Below are 25659 nucleotides of genomic sequence, written 5' to 3' on the forward strand. Positions count from 1 at the left end.
CCGTGACTTCATGCAACAGAACCCATCTCTTCACACCCAGTCCCCACACCCCCCTCCCCCAACTATTGCTTCCCGATAGTTGTTGCATTGTCAACAAAAGCTTTTACTAATGCCTTCATAGCATTAATCTGCTGCCCCACTTCTACTCATGACACATAGTTCCACGTAACCTAATTAACTCTTAACTGCCCTCTGAAGTGGCTAAGCAAGTCATTCCATCGTAAAGCAATCACTGCAAATGGCAGAAAGAGTAGTGATTGAAGGAGAAGGTTCACCAGCATGGTCTCAGGGCAACTAAGGATGGACAGTTTCCTGCATCCCGCTGCTCCATTATTAATGCATGTTAATATTCTGGGATAGAGCACCCCTGTAGAATCACAAGAGGAAAGCGTTTCTCCAACTTTCAGTTCTTTCATGATTTTCCCTAGGATTTTCCGAATCTCAGCAAAGACCACAACTAAAGGGCTGCCTATAATGTAGCTGCAGGGTAAAGCTTATGCTAATCTTCAAGACTGTACCCTACCAAATCAGCATTACATTTTTCCATTGCTTACATCAAGCCATTCTGTGGTTCCCTCTTCAATTATATCACCTATCCTTGTTTTCTGCTTTAGATCAATCATTCTTTGGGATGTGGGTGTTACTGCTTGGCATGTGTTACCCATTCCTAGGCTGTCCCTTTGGTTGCTAATGAGTGAGAAAGTGCTGGAAATACTCAGGCATGTCAGGCAGCATCTGTGCAGAGAGAAGCAGGATTAATTTTTCAGGTCAATGACTTCATCAGAACGTGAACCTTGTTCTTGGAAAGCTGCAGTCTGTCCATTGAAGATATTCTTGCAAAGTTGTTTGGTAGTAAATTCAATAATTTTTGACCCAGCACCCATGAAGAAATGGCCAATATATCTCCATGGCAGCAATAGTGCGTGGCTTGGTGGTGAACCTGGAGGTGATGGTGCTCCCAAGCAGATTTCAATTTCCATCCACTGCAGCAAACCTTCGAAGTACTCCTCGAACTGTGAACTTAGCTCCACTACACGTTTGAGCTCTAACGCTGTCATACTTACCATACCAATGTATTACACTGAAACATGGATCAAGGGAAGAGGTTACCTTATCAACATTGCATGATTTTCAATTCCTGATATTGAGAAAACAGTGCCATGATACTGGAAAAACAAAGCTTTGCAAAGTGATGTGACAAAGCCTTGAACACTGACTTTCCACCAACCTTCTAATCCCAACCATGTCAATTAATGGAGAACTGTGACAAAGCCTCATACATTGAGGGAGAGTCTCATAACCCCTGTGACCCAGTGTCAATCAAACCCAGCATGATGAGATGACAGTCATAGAATCTTACAGTCCACAAAGGGGCCTTTCAGGCCACCATGTCTGTGTTGGCTCTTTAAAAGGGCTATCCAATTACCCCATTCCCCATGAGCCCTTCAATATTTTTCTCTTGTGGTTACTCAATTTCCTTTTGAAAATCATCATTCAATCTGCTTCCACAACACTTTCAAGGTAGTGCAATCACACCATTACTCACTCCACTAAAAACAAATATAATTTCACCCTTCTCCTCTGTAAATGACCAGCGGTGGTGTGTTTCTAATAGGCACGAGGCCAAAGCACAAAAGCAGCAATGAGGTGGCCAAAATTTGCCACCAAAACAGCCTTTTAAATGGCGCTATTCATGTGTAAATCATCCAGACATTTGTGGTGACGAAGAGATATCCTGCGAATTGCAGATCGCTACGATTTTCTGGACAATTTGTGCCACCCCGTCATTAGCCTTGTGAAATCAGCAGCTTGCCCTCAACCTCCCGTGTGTTTCATGAAGTTGCTACACTTGCATGTTAATGGTCAATTAAACTCACTGCAGAAAGATCCAGATCAGTCATGATCTCACTGAATTGACGGAACAGGGTCAAAGAGCTACATGACATACTCCTGTCCCTGTGTTCCCCTGTGAACACAAAGTAACTGCTGTGGCTCACGACGCATATTGGTAAATCTAGCATTCCATCCAAAGGATCCTCTCCAGGATCCAGCATTCTCTCCAGCATTGCAACAGGAGTGCCAGCTCAGATTACACCCTCAAGATCCAGTTTGGGGCTTGAAGCCATGACAGTTCATTTTGGAGCCAAGTGAAATTAAGCAGAATACAATTAGCTCGCGGGACACAATGATACTGGGTTGATGAGGCTCGAGGGCTGCTGATGATCACTATTTACCCCAGGTTAAGTCAGAACCCTCTAGGAGAGCACAGTCAGAAAATTAAAGGCTGCAACATTAAGCCGATTGTCACAATCACTAAGAATTTACTTCCTAGTTCGGGCACAGTGTGCTTAAAGAGGAAAGTGAATGTAGAAGGAGTAAAGGATGCAAGCTATAAGCTTTACAGCCTTTTCCATTTATTACTTGTCACATCTTTATTTTAACTATGACTGGGGCAGGTGTATCACAATCCCAGAATAGATAAGACAGTTCCTCAATCAGTCAGTGACTTTCAATATTGCTGTTCCTTCACGATGAATCGATGAAATAAAAATCCAAGCGCCTGTAGATCTCGATCTTCGAAAATCTCCTGCAACAATTGTGAGGATGTGTCAATCCTCGATGGTACCAATCATTTTGTCCACTCCACTCTTCACACAGAGACAGAAAAACGATTTCAGAATTATTATAACACACCCTTTTTTATTTCATTTTTCCCCCCAGGAATTAAAATTCCATAGTTTTGTACACTATAGACATTTTCAAAATTTAGCAGCATGAAAGTCGCTCAAGGCAGATGTATGGCACCACTTTTCTTGGGTTGTAATGTTCTGAAAACTGGCACAAACAAATATCTCATGGGTAAGGGGAGGGACACACAAAAAAAAACTACATGCCAGGCTGCACTGGGTGCATTAAAACTGATCTTACTACAGTCTCAATCACTACTCCATGTACATAATCAATAAACAGCCTGTCAGTACATTCTCAGTGATTTTAGAACAGCCTTGAACCAAAGGCCAAGACAGCAGGCGGACAGCAAGATGATCAATATATCAATCGAGGTGATCAATGCCAAAAGAGAGGGGGAAGGAGAGAAGCAAAACTCATTTAAGGACATGGGAGTGGTGGGGGGGGGGTGGAGAGAAAGAAAATTGAAAGCACTTTGCTGTCGACACAAGTTGAGAGATCGTGCTTTGAAACATACAAAAAACCCAGCAGCTAGCACCTCTTAGTTGTTGGGTGCGAGCCAACAGTTCATTGTTCAGATGGAGACAGTAATTCACAGGCTTCTCTCCCTGCCACAACCAGTAACCCCTACCCATTATCCAACACTACAATTTGAAATTCCACAAGGTACTAACCATAATGCACTATTATCCAGTACTTTAAAGAAGTCATTAGACCCATGTCAGATGAGAGAGGGATTTCGCCCAAATGTGTTAACTGATGCAGTACCATGTACAGCAGAAATACAGCCTGGTAGTGCTCCCTCTCTCTCTGTTTGCTCCCTGCCCGCCCGCCCGCCCACCCATCCCCACGCTCTTTCCTGTAATTTGGCTACGAAAGAGTTGAAGACGGAGGAGCTCCGAGTCAGGAATGGTCACGATAGTTCAGGAATGTTTGAATTGTGGGGTTCAGGAATGGTCTCGTCGCGGGGAGCAGGCCACTCTGGCACAGAAATTGAGATGGGCATGGGGGGGAATGGGGGGGATTGGGGGGGGCGGGGGGGGGGGCGTTTGGCTCCCCATGGCATTAACGATTGTTCTTGGCTGCATCCTTTGCGGCAATGATTAGCGGAGTCAGACTGGACAGCGGCTTCGCCAGCTTCAGGAATTGGTGCTGTCGAAAGAAGAGAATAAAGAAAGATTAATCAAATGTGATTCTTTTCCTAAAGCACGATGCACTAATAACATGCAGGTCAATACAAATAGAAGAGGTTTCCCTGGTACATTTCTCCATTTGCATACACTCTTGTTCAATCCCTCACTCAAAGCCAAGAAATCGTGGCTCAGTGATAACACTCTTGCTTCTGAATCTGAAAGTTGTGCGTTTAAGTCCCACTCTAGCGACTTCAGTACAAAATCTAGGCTGACACTTCCAATGCAGTACTGAGGGAGTGCTGCACTGCCGGAGGTGCCGTCTTTTAGATGAGATATTAAACCGAGGCCCTGTCTGTTCTCTCTGGCAGGAATAAGATTCCATGGCACTATTCAAGGAACAGTTCTCACCGTTGCCCTGGCTAATATTTATTGTTTTCTCGTCTCTTTTTGTGGCAGCTTGGTGTGTGCAAATTCCTACATCACAACTGTGACTACACTACTAAAGTAATTACCCAGCTGTAAAGCTGGTGGGATATTCTGCGATCATGAAAGGTACTGCATTGATGCACGTCTGTCTTTCATGCCTAGTTCTAATATTAAGGCTGCGCACACATGTTTTGCCATTGCAGTAAACAGCTCTTCTATATCTATCTGATCAAATCTTTTTTCCACTTTAAATACCTCAATTAGATCACTCCTCAACTTTCTAAACAGGATCCAACTTTATGCAGCCTGTCCTCGTAATGTAACCCTTTAAGCCGTGGTATTATTCTTCGGGGACAGAATTACAGAATTGTCACAGTGTAGGAGGTTGCCATTCAGCCCATTATGTCTGCATCGGCTCTCTGAGCATTTTAACTTAGTGCCAATCTCCTGCCTTCTCCCCGTAACCCTGCATTGTTTCTATTTAAATAATCATCCAATGCCCTCTTGAATGCCTCAAATAAACTTTCCTCCACCATACTTCCAGGCAGTGCATTCCAAACCAGAACTACTCGCTGTGTGAAAAAGATTTTTCTCACCTTGCATTTGCTTCTCTTGCAAAGCACTTTATAACTGTGCCCTCTGGTTCTCGATCCGTTTACAAGCGGGAACAGTTTCCCCCTATCTACTCCGCCCAGTCCCCTCATGATTTTGAACTTCTATCAAGTCTCCTCTTAGCCTTCTCCTCTCCAAGGAAAACAGTCCCAACTTCTCCAATCTTTCCTCATAACTGAAGTGTCTCATCCCTGGAGCCATTCTCGTAAACCTCTTCTGCACTCTCTCCAATGCATTTACATCCTTCCTATGGTGTGGCGCCTAGAACTGTACACAATACTCCAGCTGAGGTCTAACCATTGTCTTATATAAGTTCATCATAACCTCCCTGCTCTTGTACTCTATGCCCCTATTAATGAAGTCTAGAATACTGTATGCTTTAGAAACAGCTCTCTTTACCTGTCCTGCCACCTTTAATGACTTATGTACATATACACCCTGGTCTCGCTGCTCCCGCACACCCTTTAGAATAGTATCCTTTATTTTATACTGCCTCTCCATGTTCTTTGTACCAAGAGAGGAAGAGGTAACAGGAAGAGGAAGAAAATCACACCACCCAAGGCAGAGCTGATTTTATGGTAACTGATCATAATGTAACATTAGCTCTTTTTCTCTCCACAGATGCTGCCTGACCTTCTCAGCATTTCCAGCATTTTCTGCTTTTACTTCAGAGTTCCAGCATCTGCCATATTTTGCTTTTGCATAAAGGTATACCACCTGAACAGCCTTACACTGCTTAAACCAACCTGAAACGATGAACGAATGGTCTCCGAGACAGTGAAACCTCGTGTATTGCACAATGGAGCACCGATCAAATGATTCAGACCTTCAGGATTTTTCGAAGCTTAATGGCCAATTAATCAATGTTTATGGGTCGTCGCTGATATCAAGGAGGCAGCCAATTTTCACAGCAGCAAAGTCCCACAAACAACAACAAAAACAATGACCAGGCAACTTGTTTTACTGGTATAAAAACAAAAAACTACTGCGGATGCTGGAAATCCAAAACAAAAACAGAATTACCTGGAAAAACTCAGCAGGTCTGGCAGCATTATGCTGCCAGACCTGCTGAGTTTTTCCAGGTAATTCTGTTTTTGTTTTTGTTTTACTGGTGTTGGTTGCAGATAAATATTGGTCAGGGGGGACCAAGAAGAGCCTCCCTGCTCTTTTTGAATAGTGCCAAGCGATCTTTTACGTCCACTTCATTTAATGACTCATCTGAAAGGTGACACTCTGTCAGTACAGCACTTCCTCAGCACCGCGCTAGAACATCAACCTTTATTCGGCACCGAGGTCTGAAGTGGGGCTTGAAACTTCAAACTCAGAGGTGAGTCTGTTACCAATTCAGACAATCTAACATTGCAAGAACTTGTCAAGAGTATTACCACAATGAGTTTGACTGCACTAATATCAACAAGTGCTGCTCTGCAAAAATGATCTCACCAAATCAGCAGCTGCACAGACAGGTGATTTTGCTCTTACTCTATCATAGAAGCTTACAGCACATGATTCTGCTGGCTCCAAAGCACCACCTAATTCATCGCAGTCTCCTGCTAGCTCCCCATAGCCCTACAAATTTTCCTTTAAATGTGTACCCAATTCTCTTTTGAAAATTACTGTGGAATTCACTTTCGCCACCCTTTCCGATAGCACATTCCAGGTCACAACTCACCCGGTAAAGAAATTCCCCCTCACCTCCCCTCTGGTTCTTTTGCCATTTACCTTAAATTTAGGTCCTCTGGTTATTGAACCTCCTTGCCAGTGGAAACAGTTTCGCCTTTATGAAAAACCTTCATAATTTTGGGCACCTGTACTGACATGAAGAGGTGGTCTAGTGGTGCTGTGGGTAGAGTCCCTGTCTCTGAGCCAGAAGCTCGAGGTTCGAGTCCCACCCCAGGACTTGATGGCCAAGGAAGGTGTGTTCATAACGCGGCCAAACCAGTTGATAAATCCTTCCATCACACACCAACGGCAGGTGGTAAGAGTGGGAGAGATTCCTGGTCAGCCATGTGGTGGAAAGAAAGTTGGAGCCTCTACCATCGCTATCCATAGCTCCAGACTACAATATGCATGTAAAAGTGCATGTTGCCACAGCAACCTGGACTCCCTGAATGTTCTGTAACACGTCACCATCACTGACATGACAACCCAACTCACCTGAAGCAACTCCTTGGAGGAGCCTCTCTTCTCAACATCCATCTCCAGGCAGCGATTCAGGAAATCCCTGAATACAGGCGACAGCCTTTCGGGATTCTGCAGTTCTGGAGTCCCGTTTGTTGCTATCAGATACAATGCCTAGTGAAGCGAAGTGGCCAAAAAAAAAAAATACAGTTAATACATGACGTCTACAGGAAACAAAAGCTCAATTGAGTTTGTGAAATTTTATTAGTTAATTTTCAGTCCTTCATGGAGTTGTTGCTGTAAAGTTCCTTTTCTATTTATGCAATTCTAAAATTTCTGAGACATGACCTTGAATGTGTTTGGATGCTACACTTATTAGTGACACACAGTTAAGCTATTGTAAAAACTGGTTTGGATAAAGTGAAAGTGCTGAAAAATCTGATTTTAAATTTTTTTTTTCTGCTGAATTGTTGATGAATCAGGTCTCAATTTGCAACCTTACCCCATCCCAGTAGAAACTAAGGAGCAGGGCTGGGAGGTGGTGGTTAAAATAAAGCAGAGGACTTAGCTACTCATTTCTCACTACAGTCTGACTGTTGCAATTTTAGACACCAGGCAACAAGAACACCCTTTCCAAATTGGTGGGGCCGCAAGCTGAGCTCTGATGACCACCGCTGTGGATACAGCCGGAGGTTTCCCGCCACCTAAATTCAGGCTCCTGGTCAGGACATCGATTCCTGCTAGGCCCAGGCGGGAGTCCGAGGCTCAACATATAAAGTGAGGCCCAGGAGTCAAATCCTCTTCGGGCCATGGCATGCAAGTCTGTTGCTTGTCTCGTCGCCCCCTTACAGAGAACGATCCCACCTCCCCCTAGTTAGAACAAAGGCCACAGTATTCAATTAACATTTAGCGAGAAAGACAGGTTTAATATGTCCCCATCTTTAAGGCACTGACTGAGCTGCTGCACATTTCCAACATTTTCCTGTTTGGATAAGGCACCTTGCTATGTCTGAAAGCAAATCATAACTGGTATAACAGGGAAACAAAATGCAAGGAAACCATTAATACTCTTTAGGACTGGTGATTTATGCTCACCCATTTTCACTGCTCCAGGGTCATTTTCCATGCAGGTGTCCTAATCTCCTCGGATAGCAAATCTCATTACATGATGGGATGTGGGGGAGGGGTGGTGGGAGTGGAGAGATTGGCAGGTGTTGCCCAGGAATGATCACTTACTTTACGAAGGAACAAGCAGGGGGAGTATGAAGGGAGGTGCTCTGATTTAAAGGGTGCAGGGGGTGTGGGAACTGGTGCCACTCAAGGCCATTCTAGTACCATACCCAGCAGCACGGCAGATGTAGCAGAGGCCTGGGAGCAGGGTATTTGCTCCTTTGTCATCTAAGACACCCCCCAAGAAATGTTGGAAAGTTCATGAGTGTAAAGGTGGTCTCCTTGCCCAAATTAACACGATAAAAACAGTCACTACCTAAATAGCTGGAGCCCGCCCCTTATCAGAGACACCACAATAAATTCCAGTCAAGGCTTGCCATAGCTTCATCGCTAAGCAAGGGCTGTTCCACTAAAAGCAACTGATGGGGGGGGGGAATTGAATGCATGGAGGCCTGCCTATTGCACCAGCCTCAGATAGGCCATGAAGATACTAGTCCAGTTAGGTATCCCAGCTGTCGTATGGTAAGATTTCTGTATTCAGTCAATGTTTTTAATCAATCAAATCAAGGAAAGAGAATCTTACCCGTAGAGGGTTCTCATTTAGGTAGGGAGGCTCTCCCTCAATCATTTCAATTGCCATGATTCCCAGTGACCAAATGTCTACCTTGGGACCATATGCTTTTCGTGTGACCACTTCGGGGGCCATCCAGTATGGTGTCCCCACCATTGTGCTTCGTTTACTCTGTTCTGGTGTAATCTGAGCGCAGAAGCCGAAGTCAGCTAGGGGGAAAGAAAATGAGAGAGAGAGAGATTGGTATCACATTATTCACTACCAAGATCACTGGCATAACACACATATGAAATGATGGGCAGGTAAAGACGAGCTGGTCCATCAAGCCTGCTGCATTCTCAATGGCTGAAGCATCTTGACTAGACATTTCCTACAACCCCCATACCTATTTAATCTCTGGGGAGGGGCAACCACTCCTAGCATCACCACCCCCCCACCACCCCACGCCCATGAGAAAAACACATGTCCAATAAGGGAAAAGATAATCTGAAAACCAAACCTGTCCAGAAGATCACATGGGCCAAGTGTTACCAACGAAAACACTTGCCCTTCTGTACAATGCCATCTCTGCCCCAGTCACAACCCAGTCCAGCTCCCTTTTTAAGGTGTACAGAGTCAGCACCCACTGCCAGACATTAGCTTATTAATTAAACAGCAGCAATGTGTCACACTGAGAGTCGTGGGAATGGGAGGGCATGAATTTTGTGCCCATAATTTTCTCTGTGATGAACTCATAATATTCACACCTCATGCACAGGAAGGTATTATGCAGATGCCAGGAAGCAAATTTTCAAGGGGAGCTGCTAACAATGAAAGCATTGTAAGTAACAGCATTTGATTTATGGGTGGTCAGTAAACAAATACACTCTCGTTGTTACAGAGATGCTGCTTCCACTGGCCCAGGGGTCCTGAGCTAGGGGGGCATAGTCTCAGGATAAGGAATGGCCGTAGACTGAGATGAAGTGAAATTTCTTCACTCAGAGGATGTTGAGTTTTGGAATTCTATCCCAGAAGGCTGTGGATGTTCAGCTGTAGAGTATATTAAAGGCCGAGATCGAAAGAGTTTTGGACTCTATAGTAATCAAGGGATGGAAGGATCAGACAGGAAAGTGGAATTGAAGTTGAGGATCAACCACAACCTTATTATACGGTGGAACATGACCCTTCTGCCACCTTACTTCATCTGACCCATCAACATATCCTTATGTACACACCTAGCTTTACCTTAAATGCATCTAAACTATTTGCCTCAACTATTCCAGGCGGCAGCAAGTTCCCCATTCTAACCGCTCTCTGGTTATTTTCTCCTGGATTCTTTATTGGATATTTTAGTGACTGTCTTATATGCATGGCTCCTAGTTTTGGTCTTGCCCACAAGTGGAAACCTTCAGGGAAAGAATATAGTCAGGAGAGCTCCATGATCTTTTTGTGCAAAAGGCACTTAGGACAAAGGAAAATGCCTGATAGATCAAACCATAACAGACAAAACATCGACAATGTACCTGCCACAGAATCTGTAGGTTGTCAAGTCTGGCACACGGCACATTGCTAACTGGATTTGTTCCAACATGAACAGATGCTTGGTGTGAAATCCTGAAAACCAGGCTTGTTTTTCTGTCATCTACCTTTTTCTTCAAGAAAAATCAAGGCTTTGGAACATATGTGCGAAACATGATTGCCATCAAAAATAAACATTACTTTAGAGTTAAAAAAAAAGACACAGGCCCATTTTAAACAGTTTCTCGCTCTTCCGAGTGATATGTCATGAATAAGCAGGAGAGAGGCCTTCCTCTAGCTGGTCCTTTTTTTTCAAAAATTCCATCTCAGGATATGGGCACCTTTGGCCGGGCCAGAATTTATTGACCATCCCTAGTTTTCCCTCAAGAATTTGGCGTTTCTATTGAGTGGCCTTCCAGGCCACAGAGGACAATTGAGATTCAACTGCATTGGTCCTAAGGGTTGATTATTCTTTTCCGCTCCGTTATCCTTACAACAGCAACTTCACTGCCTTTAAAGCTGTCTCTCTGTAGTAAGCAGATTTATTATGAGTGCGCACACGCGGGAGAGTTAAAATGGGACACCCCAGGGATCCCTGATGATCTGTCAGCACACACAGCCTGCATCATTGTGTAGCTGTAATCCCAAATCTCACCCCACTCTCAGTCACCAGTTTCTCATTTTACAGTGCAATTTTACAGTGCAATTATGGTCAATATTGCCCTGAAATATTCATGTCATATTTCTCTTCAATTTTTCTTTCTATAATTTACCCAAGACTTAGATCAATATACATTTTTAAACTGGCCAATGGTATCAAAGGATATGGATCAAAAGCAAACCAATGGAGGTTGAAGTGTAGATCTTGTATGAACCAACTGAATGATTCTGGAACAGGCTAGAGGAACTGATTGGCCTACTCTCACTCCCATGCTTCCTCTCTGCATCGTCACGGTGTTGAAATCCAGACTCAATGCAGCGCCTCCTAATCCAGCCCATTCTTTATTGGAATCTCAAAACTGCAGGAAGTCACCCATTCCTCCTGTAATCTAGGTGTTTTTAAAACCCTAGCTTGCTGTCACATTAACTATAGCACCTTAACTGGAGCCTGCTATCACAAGGAGTAATTGAGGAGTCTAGCATAGATACATTTATGAAGAAGCTAGATAAACATGAGGGGAGGGGAGGGGAAAGGAAATATGTTGGTAGGATTGACGAAGAAAGGTGAGAGGGCACCACGTGGAGGATAAACACCGGCATAAACTAGCTGAGTTTAATGACCTGTTTCTGTCCTGTAAATACTGTGTAATTGAAAATTGATTTGCCTCATTCCATCTCACTATTTTCCATCTTGTTGGTGTCCTGTATGGGCAACCTCTGACAGTGCATCTATCTTACTAAAATAAAACGCGCCTCAGAAAATGTATCCATGTTAAAACAGTGATGACTTAGCTAAAAGTATGGGTCATGCTTCTCATCTGTCTGTCTGCTTCCTCTAATTCTGAGCTATGATGTGAAATACTAAGGCAGGCCCCTCGCTTGCTGCCGATGATTTATATACATGCTGAAACAAGCACTAAAAATAAAAGAAAATAAAGCGAGAGGCACTTCCTCTCAAAATAGGTGGAAATTTATGGCCCGTCTCAGACACTCGATAGATCATTTGTTACATTTATACATCACGTCTTATTTTTAAAGCTGAATATTATTAACACTCCTAATCCCAGCCAGAATGGAGATAACTGGTTAATTCCCATGTCAATCACACTTGTAGGCCGCATTGCAGTAAATGACTGGAACTGATTTTATGCATACGATTTGAGGCACATCACCATCCTCCACTCACTATTATATTGGGATTCACTCAGCAGAGTTTCTGTCACACGTCCATTTGCTGTAGTTTTGTAGCGGCTGCTTAAATAGACTCTGTAGACTGCTGTTGTGCACTGTTTATCTAGACCTTGTTTGCTGCAAAATAGACTCTGCCAGAAGTCTCATCTTGCCTCTAACTTACTGGCTGGCACAGTTATGTCAAATATTCACCCTGTATTTTTAACTATATTAAGTATTTTAAAACGGGCTAATAATGCAATTCAAAAACATTAATATTCCACAGCACTAATGTGCTTAGTTTACCTGATCAGGTGGCCATAATGAGAATTAGAGGTTTTGCATTTAATTGACACTTTTTTGTACATCTTATTTGGCGTCAGCATACGTTCAGTGCATGGAAGGATACGTTGATGGGGCTAGATGGAGAAGGGTGGGGGGCATAAAAACCCAGCATGGACCCGCTGGGCTGAATGGCCAGTTTCTGTGCTGTAAATACGGTGTATTCCTGTATAGTTACCCAATCACCTGTCAAGAGTTGTGTAACTTTGGGACTCTCTGCCTCAGAAGGTGGGAGGCGGGGTCATTGAATATTTTTAAGGCAGAGGTAGATAGATTCTTGTTAGACTTGTTAGACAAGGGAATCAAGGTTATCAGGGTTAGATGGGAATGTGGAAATCGAAACATAAGATCATCAGCCAAGATCTTATTGAATGGCGGAGCAGGCTCGAGGGGCTGAATGGTCTACTCCTGCTCCTATTTCTTATGTTTTTATATAAGGAATATTCTGTAAATCAAGTAGCATTGGATATCTACAAACATTTCCCAACCGGAACTAGAAAGCCCCAATCAGTGAAGACTGCCTTAAAATAACCTTCAGGCTTACAGGCTTTTAAATGCAATGCTTGCTTCCCAGTTTAGGATCTGGCTGGGGCAGTAATTTAGCATAATATTTTACCCCAGTATGCCTGGGATGACGGGAGGGCAAAAGTAAAAATCCACAGTTTTCCCTCCTGCTACCTGCTATCCACTGCCGGAGATTGCATGTGAACGTCAGAGGGGAGGGGGACAGGGTAGCAGTTCCAAGAAGAAATGTGCATTTACAATTCACAATGTCTGAAAGTGCTTTATAACCGAGATTGAATGTGTAGAGTGGATTCTTTCACCCACTCCTGGGTTTGTTTATGTAACACTGTCAATCTCTCAATGTAAACTGGATACAATCCAAGGCTGGAGCAGGCCTGAATCTTCCAATAAAATGACTCAACTTAAGCCACTGTTGCACCTCGGGACCCTGAGAAAGTCCCAATTCTCACCCGCCTCCCCCAACAACACTCAGCATCCTCACTCTCCCGACAGCGCTCAGCCCACCACCCCTCATCGCACTTGTTTACCAATATTTACCCCACCCTCTGGCATTGCTCCACCCCCCGACCCAACAATGTTCACCCATTCACTCCACTCTCCCGACAGTGCTGCCCACCACTGCCTCACCACCCCCACCCACACAAACATACATACATACGGCAGTGCTCGTGAGCCCACCACAACCCACACAACAATGCTCACATTGTTGCATCTCTGGCTCCTGTTCGGCCAATGTCGGGAGAGTCAGCATTGTCAGGAAGGGGGACTGAGAATGGTTCAGAGCGGGGAGGGAGAGGGTAGTTAGCATTGCCAGGATGATGAGGGGGCTGAGCACTGTCAGGGGATGAGCATTGTCGAGGGGTGAGTGGGGAATTGGGGGGGTCTGGTGTTTGAACACTGGCGGTGTTGAGGGGATAGGGTGAGCTTTGTCGGGGGGGTGAGCAATGTCAGGGGGCCAGGGGAGAATCCGGGGGGAGGGGTTGAACAATGTTGGGCAGAGGGGAACATTGTTGGGTGGGGATGAGGGGGCTGAGCACCATCAGTGGGTGAGGGGAAAGGGTTAACATTGTCAGGTGGAGGTTGTGCAGTGTTGGGGGTGGACAGGTTTATTTTAAAACAGTGTTAGCCAATGAACCAAAGACAGACCTTAAGGGGCGTGATAACAAAAGGGGGCATAGCTTCGCTGGAATTACACTCACCACTTGGCTTCCCGATTCTCCTCATCGCTGGGTCCCTGCTGGAGCCAAGACTGGAAGGGGCAAAAGGCTCCAGCGTAAAATGGTAAGTGGGCAGTTTAAATCGAAGTTAGAGGTGGGTGGACCTCCTCCACTGCTGACCAGAAGATCTGGGATAATGTGTAGGTGCACCGAACGTTTTATAACTGGAATGGTAAAAGCGCCATCTGGTGTCACAAATGCAGACAGCAGAGTGTGTAAAAACAAATTTGTTTAAGTGCATGCTTCCGAGCACTGACTGGTACTGGTTCTCAATTCATCTGACAGCGCACAGGCCTTCCAGCATGGCTGCTGTGTACAACACTGGATCATTGAAGCTGAATCCATTCTGCAGCACTGAGCAACAGAGAAGTCCGCAAGTTCACTGCCCATCCTTGCAAATGGAGGGGGCATGCTAAAAGTCTGCCAGAAAAACTTACTGAACCGGACCACAAAGTCTTCACAAACAAGAGTGTTTATGGATACTTGTAATTTAGAAGATATTCTTAATTCATGCGTGCATTTCTGGCATCCCTAGCTTCCCTTGGGCAGTGGTGGACCTCCTTGAACCTCTGCAGTTCATGTGATGAAGATACCTCCACAATGCTGGTAGCAGTTTTAATGGGATTGAGTGGATTCCTAGGTCACTAAGAGAGCAGAGTTACCCGACTTGGTGTGGGATCATGCAGGGATGGTAGGTTTCCTTCCACAAAAGGGTATTAGTAAACCAGTTGGATTTTTATTTACAATTCGATAGCTTCATGGTCACTTCTACTGATGGCAGCGTTTTACAAACAAAATCAAATTCTTAAATTACTGTGGATGGACTCGAACTTGCATTCTCTAGATTAGCAGCCTTGGCCACTGGATTACTAGTCCAGTAAGATAACCACGGTGCTAGAATGCAGGAAATTAATGTTTCTCTGGGAGAAGGGAGAATTCTGAAGACTCATTCACCATGTAGTTCACCTTACTGAGAATTAGTAGGATCTAACTTCTGTACCATCGTCATTCAGTAGGGCAGACACATGCAACACAGTGGAAGGCATGGACTCTGCAAAGTGCGATCTTGGGCAGTGTCAGGCTGCCAATCTGGGAACACAAGACACTCCACAGAATGTGGAGGCAAATGCCAAACTTCTTATGCCACACTCCTGGTGAAAACATTATCCCTCCTCCCTGAGGCAACCCACTGTAGCCTGTGTATAACACATAAGGACATAAGAAATAGGAACAGAAGCCAGCCATGTGGCCCCTCAAGCCTGCTCTGCCATTCAATAAGACCATGGCTGATCTTCTACACTTCCACTCCACTTTCCTGCCCTATGCCAGTATCCCTTGATTGCCTGGGTGCCCAAAAATCTATCAATCTCAGCCTTGAATATACTTAACAACTGAGAACCACAGCCTTCTCAGGGTAGAGAATTCCAAAGATTTCTCCTCATCTCAGTCCTCAATGACTGATGCCTTATCCTGAGACTATGACCCCCCCTACCCTAGTTCTAGACTCACCAGCCAGGGGTGAAACAGACTCCCAGCATCTAAAACAAAAACAGAATTACCTGGAAAAACTCAGCAGGTCTGGCAGCATCGGTGGAGAAGAAAAGAGTCGACGTTTCGAGTCCACATGACCCTTCAACAGAACTGAGTATAGTTAGGAGAGGGGTGAAATATAAGCTGGTTTAAGGTGGGGGGGCGGGGGGAGAGAAGTTGAGGGTGGGGTGGTTGTAGGGACAAGCAAGCAGTGATAGGAGCAGATAATCAAAAGATGTCACAGACAAAAGGATCAAAGAGGTGTTGAAGGTGGTGATATTATCTAAGAGAATGTGCTAATTAAGAATGGATGGCAGGACACTCAAGGTACAGCTCTAGTGGGGGTGAAGTGGAAAGACTGACAAGGTATTAGTTGTAGATTTAAAAATAATGGAAATAGGTGGGAAAAGAAAAATCTATATAAATTATTGAAAAAAACAAAAGGGAGGGGGAAGAAACGGGGTGGGGATGGGGGAGGGAGTTCAAGATCTAAAGTTGTTGAATTCAATATTCAGCCCGGAAGGCTGTAAAGTGCCTAGTCGGAAGATGAGGTGCTGTTCCTCCAGTTTGCGTTGGGCTTCACTGGAACAATGCAGCAAGCCAAGGACAGACATGTGGCCAAGAGAGCAGGGTGGAGTGTTAAAATGGCAAGCGACAGGGAGGTTTGGGTCTTTCTTGCGGACAGACCGCAGGTGTTCTGCAAAGCGGTCGCCCAGTTTGTGTTTGGTCTCTCCAATGTAGAGGAGACCGCATTGGGAGCAACGAATGCAGTAGACTAAGTTAGGGGAAATGCAAGTGAAATGCTGCTTCACTTGAAAGGAGTGTTTGGGCCCTTGGACGGTGAGGAGAGAGGAAGTGAAGGGGCAGGTGTTGCATCTTCTGCGTGGGCATGGGGAGGTGCCATAGGTGGGGGTTGAGGAGTAGGGGGTGATGGAGGAGTGGACCAGGGTGTCTCGGAGGGAACAATCCCACGGAATGCCGCCAGGGGGGGTGAAGGGAAGATGTGTTTGGTGGTGGCATCATGCTGGAGTTGGCGGAAATGGCGGAGGATGATCCTTTGAACGCGTGGGATCCTTTAAGAATTTTAACAGACCCAAGCATTGAATAAATTCTGCCTTCAAACCACAAACTGATCTCTGGGCCTCTGTTCACAATGAGACATTTAAAATATTACAATGGAGCCGAAATACCACTGCAGATGAGTGGCCTGGGTTTAGTTTTGCGAGTTTAAATACATACTTAGCTTGACTGAGCCATCCATTCCCAGCAGAATATTGTCACTCTTTATGTCCCTGTGAATGACCTGGTTTGAATGTAGGAACTCCAGTGCTTGTAAACACTAGAAAAAAAACAAGGAGAGAAAACACTGAAAAGAACAAGCCCAGCAAAATTCCCAACAAGACCCACGCTGTTAGGCACACACTGTGTAGGAGATGGGTACCTCTGCATCAGGGAGTGGGTAAGCAAGGAAGTTAAACATTGTTGTGCCACACAGTTAAAGGTCCATGCCCATGGTGTTAGCCATAGCTGAGTTGCTAACATTCTTGTCTCTGGGTCAGAGGGTTGTGAGGGTTCAAGTCCAACTTCAAGAACTTGAGCACAAAACCTAGGCTGATACCCCAGTGCAGTACTGAGGGAATGCTGCACTATTGGAGGTGCTGTCTTTTGGATGGGGGGAGGGGGGGGATTAAACAGAGGTTCATCTACCCTCTCAGACGGACACAAAGGATCCCACATTGCGCTATTTTGAAGAAGAACAGGAGACTTCTCCTTGGTGGCCTGGCCAATATTTATTCCTCAGCCAACGTCACTAAAAACCGATTATCGAGTTATTAGCTTACTGCTGATTGTGGGAGCTTGCTGTGTGTGTTTTGGCTGCCTTATGTCCTACATTATAACAGCAGCTACATTCAAAAAGTACTTCACTGGTTGTGAAGCACTTTGGAATACCTGGAGGTTGTTAAAAGTGTTATATAAATACCTCTTCTTCCCCCAATTATATTATAGCCCTGACTTCAGAGTTGGTCTCGCTCTCTGTTTCCTGAGGCTAAGCATTTAAAGATCTTACCTTGTGCCACCTGATACCTGGAACCCCATTTCTGCCCCTGATGCAGGCACGCCCGGCCCTTCACCCATTGCACTACCAGCACAGCCCTCAGCCCATAAGGTACCAGCTGGCATGGATCCACCCACATGATATCAAGGGGAAGATACCAGAGTAAATTCTGAACTCTCAAATTCTCCCTATGCAGAGTTGGTCCAAAGCATTGTTGGCAGACTCTATCTGCCCCATAGGCCAAAAGGAGCAAGGTGAGAAGTAGCATTCTTGAGTTTTGCAATACAAACAAAGATATTATAGACCTGGTTAAATCTGCTTCCTTAATTCGTCCCCGAGTGACTAATTCCATCAGCTTCTCTAATTGTCGATAAACAAAACACATTTCAGAGTAACTCAGTTTCCAGATAAGGAAAAGGGTTGAAGGAGCAGTGAGGGGCAAAGATTGCAGTGCAGTGGTTGTGGTGCGGGGGGTGGTGGGGGGGGGGGGGGGGCGTGAAAAAAGGAAGCAGCAGCGATGGCCTCCCCTTTCCCAAAAAGATTACATTCAAGCTGTGAGACCATCAAAATCTGACAGGACTACATCAATAATTTCACATTTTTAAAGCAGCTTTTTGGATAATCCTGACTAATAGAGAGATAGTATAAGTTATTCAGTTCCACTGTTGACCATCCTTCAATAAGCTTCATTTCTTTTCAACTCAAGTAGCTCCCTCTTTTATATGGCAGCATACCCAGCATCTGTGCTGAGGTCAGGCTGAATGTTCTCACACATAATATAAGGCTTCTATTTACAGACAGTTCGGTCTCAATGAATTACTTGTTGACAGAGCTGTCCGTTATTTCAGTGCTTTTTTAAAAAAAAACTATTTCCTCAGTTTTACAGCATGATGACAGAAGGCAGCTTATTTGCCAACTTTCACAAATTGAAATTGATGGAACACTAACAGTTTCTCAGTATTATGCTGAGAGTGCTGAATGTGTGAAGTCATATGCTCATCGAAATCATCAGAACATTAATAGAAAAGTTGCAAAAAATATGTTTCAAAATCAGATATACATTGTAAGAAATTTATAATTTGTTGTGGGGGTGGTGGGGGGTGGAGGGCGGAGGGCAGGGGGGAAATTAGTCTTTATAGAATTGGTACAAGAGCAGGCTATTTGGCCCAGTCAGTATCTACTCCAACCCCATTTCCATCTCTCTCAAACCCTTTTGTTTTGGAACATAGGAGCAGAAGTAAGCCATTCAGCCCCTTGAACCTGTTCCCCATTCAATCAGTTCAAAAAATCATTACAGCATAGGAGGCCATTTGGCCCATCCAAGTCCAAGCCAGCTTTCTATAGAGCAATCCAGTCAGTCCCAACCCCCTGCTCTATCCCCATAGCCCTGCAAGTTTATTTCTCCCAAACGCCCATCCAATTTCCTTTGGAAATCACTGATCATCTCCACTCCCACCACCTGCGTAGGGAGCAGGTTCCAGGCCATTACCACTTCTTTAAAAATGAGAAATAGGAGGCGTAGACAAAACAGCCCCTCGGGTCTGGTCTGTAATTCAACATGATCATAGCTGATCTTTGGCCTAAACTCTACTTTCCCGCCCTGAGACCCTGAGACACCAAAAATCTGTTTATCTCAGTCTTAAATATATTCAACGATGGCACAACCAAAACCCTCTAGGGTAGGGAATTGCAAAGATTCACAAGCTCTTGCATGAAGAAATTTTCCTCATCTCAGTCCTAAATGATCAGCCCCTTCTCTTGAGACTGTGGCCCCTGTTTTCTAGATTCCCCAGCCAGGGGGAAACAATCTCTCAGTGTCTACCCTGTCAAGCCCCTTTATTATCTTGTATGTTTCAATGAGATCATCTCTCATTCTTCTAAACCCAGAGAGTATACACCCAATTTACTTAGCCTCTCGTCATAGGACAACCCTTTCATCCCAGGGGCCTATCTAGTGTACTGCTTCCAATGCAAGTATATCCTTTTTCAAATATGGAGACCAAAACTGCACACAGTACTCCAGATGTGGTCTCCCCAAAGCCTTCTACAGTTGTAGCAAGACTTCCTTATTTTTGCACTCCAATAGAGGTCAACATGTCATATGCCTTCCTCGTTGCTCGCTGTACCTGCATGGGAACTTTCTGTATTCCTTATACAAGTACATCCAAGTCCCTTGGAACATTAACATTTACAAATTTCACTTGCTGTACAAAAAAAGATCTTCCTCACATTCTCCCTCTTATCTCTTGCCCAAATTGTGCCCCCCTCGCCCTTGTACCACCATGGCTGATCTGTTTAGTGCCCCCTTTGAAATACATAAATAGTTTTTTTTTAAAAAAAGATTGTCTAGGAAATCCTACAAATAAAAACAGAGCAATACATAACGGAAGACACTAGGGTGCGAGGAGAGGTATAGCAGCTGTTCTGTTATAGCAGGGGCTGTGAAAAAACAATTCTCCTGAATTCTGAAAGAAATCACCAAAACATTCACCTTGTATTCTTTCCAAAAATCAAGTCAGACAATTAATGTGAATCGTATCCATGACCTGCAGCAGCGAGTAAGATGAAGACAACACTGTGTCCAATTTATGGCAGGAGAAAGGAAAGGGGATACAATTCAGGTTTTTTTTTATATAAAGAGATCTGCATCATCTTTAGGTCTTACTGCCAGGACTCTATTCTTTATGCTAGAGTAAATTCCAGTCTCTGAAACTCCTTGTCAGATACATAACAAGGGCACTGACAAAGCTCACCACACTGATAGCCGCCTCTTAAAACTTAAGTTGTCAATGAAAGGCAGTCTCAGGTCACTCAGCAAGTCACTGTTTACTAAAAGCAAAATCTCAATTGTTCTGTTGCGCTTAATCTCCCAACATTTTTTTTTTAAAAACATCTAACCGCCATTGTGGCAGTGACAATAAGCAAAGGTTCTCCAATTTTATTTTTAAAAAAGGTTAAAATTTAAAAAAAAACCTAGGCTGATGTTGAAGTTGATAAAAAGTGAATTGTATTAATAATTTTGGGCTGTCATTCAGTTTAGAATCAGAGCACAGGAGGAGGCCAATCAGCCCATCATGTCGGTAGTGGCTCTTTGTAAGAGCTAAGTAATTAGTTGCGATCGCCCTGCTCTTTCCAAATGGCCTCACAAATTTTTCTCATTCCCGCATTTATCCAATTTCCTTTTGAAAGTTACTATTGAATCTGTTTTCACTGCCCCTTCCGGCAGTGCATTCAGGATCACCATAACTTTACTGCATGAAAAAAAAAATTCTCTCACCACCTCTCATTTTTTTCCCCCAATTACCTTAAATTTGTGTCCACTGGTTACCAACCCCTCCTGCCAGTGAAAACACTTCTTCCCTATTTGCTTTATTTGAAAAAAAAATCCTCATATTAATAAATGCCTCTATTAAATCTCACCATAACTTTCTCCTGGCTGTACATTTTGTAAAACAAAAACTTTCATGATTTTAATTTTTCCACTTTTTAAAATAAGTGTTCTTGTTGTTTTGCTCCAAGTTTTGGGTCCATTTTTAATTGACCTTCTCCCCTTGATGGGATTTCTGAGGCTTCCCCAGGATAGGGGAGCGGAACGGGCAGGACGGAGCAGAGCCTGCACCTATAGTGAAAGCTGCTCTATTACAGGTATGTAGATTAACCGAGGGGAGAAGGGCTCTTGCTCCAGTTGATCAGACTGTTGGGTTCTCCAGCATCGATCCCTGCAGGGCTGCTCCGCAGGGGGGTAAGTGCCATTTTTTAAAAAAGTTAACCCTTATCCTTCCAGGATATTTTCAGCCCCAAGCATTTGGAAACAGCAAAGGTTTACGGCTGGGTGTGTGCGAACCTCAGTAGCATTGGGGCAGGGCATAAAGGACCGAGTGGCCTCCTTCTGTGCTACAAGGTTCTGTGATTAACATTGTCTTATATTTGCAGTCTCTTTTTACCCCCCTCCTATTTCCAGAAGATTACAACAATAACCACATTTTAAAAGTACATCGATGGCTATGAAGCACCTTGAGGTGCTACATAAATGCAAGTTCTTCCATGTCAGATTGCAAAACTCACCTCTCTACAGACAGCTGCGATCTGTCCTTCATCCATACAAGTTTCCGTGACGACATCAGTCAGTGAACCTCCTGCCAGGTACTCCATAACCACCCATAGTTCGTCCCCTACGAGGTAACTAGCAGGAAGAAAAACTAAGTGAATGGTCTAAAATCTGCATGAATACACAGCCATTTTATTGATAAATCTGTAAAGAAAAGCACAAAATGCTGGAATAATTCAGCAGGTCAGGCAGCATCTGAGAAACAATAGTTAACATTTCAAACTGACGACGTTTTATCAGAACTGGAGGATGTTAGAGATGACCAGCTTTTAAGCAAGTATGGCAACACTGGTTCCATTATCACCTCCTTTTATTTAGTCCATGATTATGCGTGGCAAGGTCCTGCAGTGGTTTGCCATCGTCTTCTGCAAAGCCATCAGGCATATAGTAAAAATTTACAGGCTGATAATCAACCTGTTTGGCCATGTTATGCACACATCTTGCGTGGCCATCAAGTCCTGAAGTGGGACTTGAGCCTGGAGCCCTTGGCCCAGAGGTAGGGATGCTACTCACTGCACCACAAGACCTCCTTCTTGCCCTGTCACATTTGCCATTTAATCACCACTGTCCTCCATCTAATCACAGACCTCTCTCTTCAGTTCTTTTTCTGCTCTGCTTTTTCCTTCGCTCTGCATACTCCAGTTCTGGTGAAAAGTCACAGGTCTTAAATATCAACTCTGTTTCCCTCTGCACAGGTGATATTGGACTCGCATAGTGTTTCCACCATTTTCTGTTTTCCTGTCAGCAACTGACTATGACCGTCAGAAGCCTGTTACTATTAGAGATTGCCTTCTGAGGCTGTTTTATTGTAATGGGTTACTAACTAATTTTCACTTTTTTCTCCGCAAACCTACTTTCCTCACTTAATGCCTGCAGCCAAGAGACACACATCTGTTTATAAGTTACTGCCAATGAATTCATGCAACTGGCCAGCTGGCCACACTCCCTCCCATTTCACCCCCTCTCTGAACTCTCACAAGGGAATGACACTGCCTCTACTTGGCACTTCCTCACTGCATATAACACAGATCGGGAACGAAGCCATGCTGGACTCCTTCCTCTGTCTGTAGTACTGGGCATTTCCATACTGACATTCAGACCCATTCTGTTAATTATTAGGTATAATAATTAAGGTATATCAATATTTCAATTGCTGAGGGGGTTGAATAATGCTCTCCTCTTCTCACACTGCTGTCACCTCCATGAAACGTGCAAAACTATATTTTAATTATTTCTCAAAATGGGAGCATGCGAAAAGGAACTTATTGCCCATTTTCAACAACTGAGTGGCTTGCTAGGCACTTGACAGAGTGCACAATTATACTGGCGTGAGACTCAAATAAAATATAGGCAAGACCGGGCAAGGAGGGCAAGCTTCCTTCCCTTCACGTTTGTGAATCAGATGGGTTTTTTTAAACAATCCGACAGCTTCATGGACCATCCTTACTGCTGTTTATTTTCAGATTTGGTTGAAAACTTAATTCCAATTCTAAAGCTGCTATGACGGAATTTGAACTTGCATTTTCTGGATTACTAGTTGAGAAACACAACCACTATATTACTGCACCCTTCCATTCAGACATCTCATCACATGTGGTATAAAGGACTTTTTATTTAGAAGAGTTGATATTTAGTTCAAATTTGATACTGGCTGCACACATGGCCAGAGCGAAAGGGCACCGGTCTACCCAGCAACCAAGCAGGTACCGATGCTGTTGAGAAAAGATGTTCTCAGTGGAAATGCAACGCTATCCACAAAGTGCATACTGTTGGCCTCCGGTCCATGAAAGAGAGATGGGCACACCATGATCTTTTGGATTAAGGGTGGTTATGGGATGGGTATTCCTCCTGCAGTTTTCCCTGATTAAGGGGTGGTTACGGGATACTCACCTCCCATAATCTTTCTTTGATTAAGGGGTAGTTATGGGATGGGTTCTCCTTCATGGCTTTTCTTTAATGAGTAGTTACAGGCAAATGGAGCTTCTTTGACTTGCACATTTACTTTGGGTTTCAGTATTTATTTTGGCACAAGGTGACACACAGTCCAACATATAATGGTGATTTAAAACACAGCCCTTTAGCATACTTTTACTGTCAGTGGTATACATGTGTGTGTGCACGCATGCTCGACAAGGGCATCATTTTTTCTTAACTTGACTTCTAACAAGCAGAGGAACTGAGATGCTGTCAGAGAGAACAAGCTGAAGCATGTCTGATGGCCCATCAGTTTTTCATTATTTTACATTATAATGTGGTCTGCTGCACATTTTTCTGTACAACATATGGAAACTTTACTACACTGAACCATTTTATTCTCCTTTGCTAGCAGATGACTACACATTATTTTGATTTAAGGCTGTTTTTCCAATTGCAACCTATAAACAGAATAGAACACACATCCCACAGGGGATAAATACGTACTCAATACTGTACATGGAATCTGGCATTGTGGTATTACACAAATGACTCAGCCACACAGATGCCTGTAAAATTGTCTGATTAGGTACCATCATGGGACAAATTCTACGATCAGCTGCTTACAACTAGAGTATACCTCATACACAGGTGCATGCACACATACTTTTCACTGCCTTTGGGGGCTCTTGTGCAAGATTGCAGTACCTGAGGCATCAATGAATGCTGCGCGACATATGAAAGTAAGGGATGCTGCATAAATTCACCTGTTGCAACCATCACAAGTACTACAAATTGTACAAAAGCCAATACATTAGTCCAGGCTTGTGCACACACGTGCAATTCATATAATGGTCAGGTGCCAGCACATAGCAATTACTCACCTGTCTAAATAATTAACGATATTGGGATTTTTATTTTCCCTCATGACCAGAATTTCATTGATAATCAATTCTTTTTTGGGTTGTTGCTGTAAATTCATCTGCTTGATTGCAACCTGAAAATAACAATAATTTAAGAAAAATTAGACTGCATTCCTGGAAGTAGTTCAGCAAAGTTTCTGCGTGGTTGTTCTACAACAGCAATTTATCTTGCGAAACTCACCTCTTGCCCCGTGGCGACATCAATTGCTGTGTATACTGTGCCTGATGCTCTGTTGGTGGAGAGCAAATAGCTATTAGCATATGTTTAACATACTTAAAGTTAAAGGATCATGCACCACTGTAGCACACAGCTTGTTTTAATTAACAACTTCTACTGTATGTTGCCTTTAACTTAATAAAACACCCAAAGCGCTTCACAGGAGCATCGTAAACATGACATAACACCGAGCCACATAAGCAACATTTGTGCCACACAAGTGCCACGTAATGACTATCTCCAACAAGAAATAATCTAACCATCTCCCCATCACATTCAATGACATTACCCTTGCTGAATCCCCCACTATCAACATCCGAGTGGTTACGATTGACCAGAAACTGAACTGGACCAGCCATATAAATACTGTGGCTACAAGGCCAGAGACTGAGAATTCTGTGGAGAGGAGCTCATCTCCCGACTCCCCAAAGCCTGTCCACCATCTCCAAGACACAAGTCAGGAGTGTGATGGAATACTCCCCACTTGCCTGGGTGGGTGCAGCTCCAACAACACAAGGAGCTTGACACCACCCAAGACAAAGCAGCCTGCTTCATTAGCACCCCACCCACCACCTTCAACATTCGCTCCCTCCACCACTGATGCACAGTGGCAGCAGTGTGTACCATCTACAGGATGCACTGCAGCAACTCACCAAGGCTCCTTCGACAGCACCTTTCATATCTGCGATCTCTACCACCTGGAAGGACATGTCAGCAGGTGCACGGGAGTACCAACACCAGCAGCAAGTTCCCCTCCAAGTCATACACCAACCTGACTT

At 44.1% G+C, this 25659-nt stretch overlaps 1 protein-coding gene across 3 annotated transcripts in view; it reads right to left on the reverse strand.

Moving 5' to 3' along the window:
• Positions 1-2680: 2680 nt before the first annotated feature.
• pak1 (p21 protein (Cdc42/Rac)-activated kinase 1) overlaps positions 2681-25659 on the reverse strand; it is a 196200-nt gene continuing 173221 nt past the window's right edge. For all 3 annotated transcript variants that reach the window (XM_078545048.1, XM_078545050.1, XM_078545049.1), the window contains exons 9-15: positions 24845-24893; positions 24625-24737; positions 21784-21901; positions 16902-17001; positions 8734-8930; positions 7017-7154; positions 2681-3840 (exon numbers count right to left, since the gene is read on the reverse strand). In XM_078545048.1, coding sequence (XP_078401174.1) covers positions 3754-3840; positions 7017-7154; positions 8734-8930; positions 16902-17001; positions 21784-21901; positions 24625-24737; positions 24845-24893 — 802 coding nt within the window. In that variant the 3' untranslated portion in view covers positions 2681-3753. The remainder of the gene's footprint in view (positions 3841-7016; positions 7155-8733; positions 8931-16901; positions 17002-21783; positions 21902-24624; positions 24738-24844; positions 24894-25659) is intronic.

The sequence above is a fragment of the Cetorhinus maximus genome, chromosome 7 (genome assembly GCF_964194155.1).
Source record: "Cetorhinus maximus chromosome 7, sCetMax3.hap1.1, whole genome shotgun sequence".
NCBI lineage: Eukaryota > Metazoa > Chordata > Chondrichthyes > Lamniformes > Cetorhinidae > Cetorhinus > Cetorhinus maximus.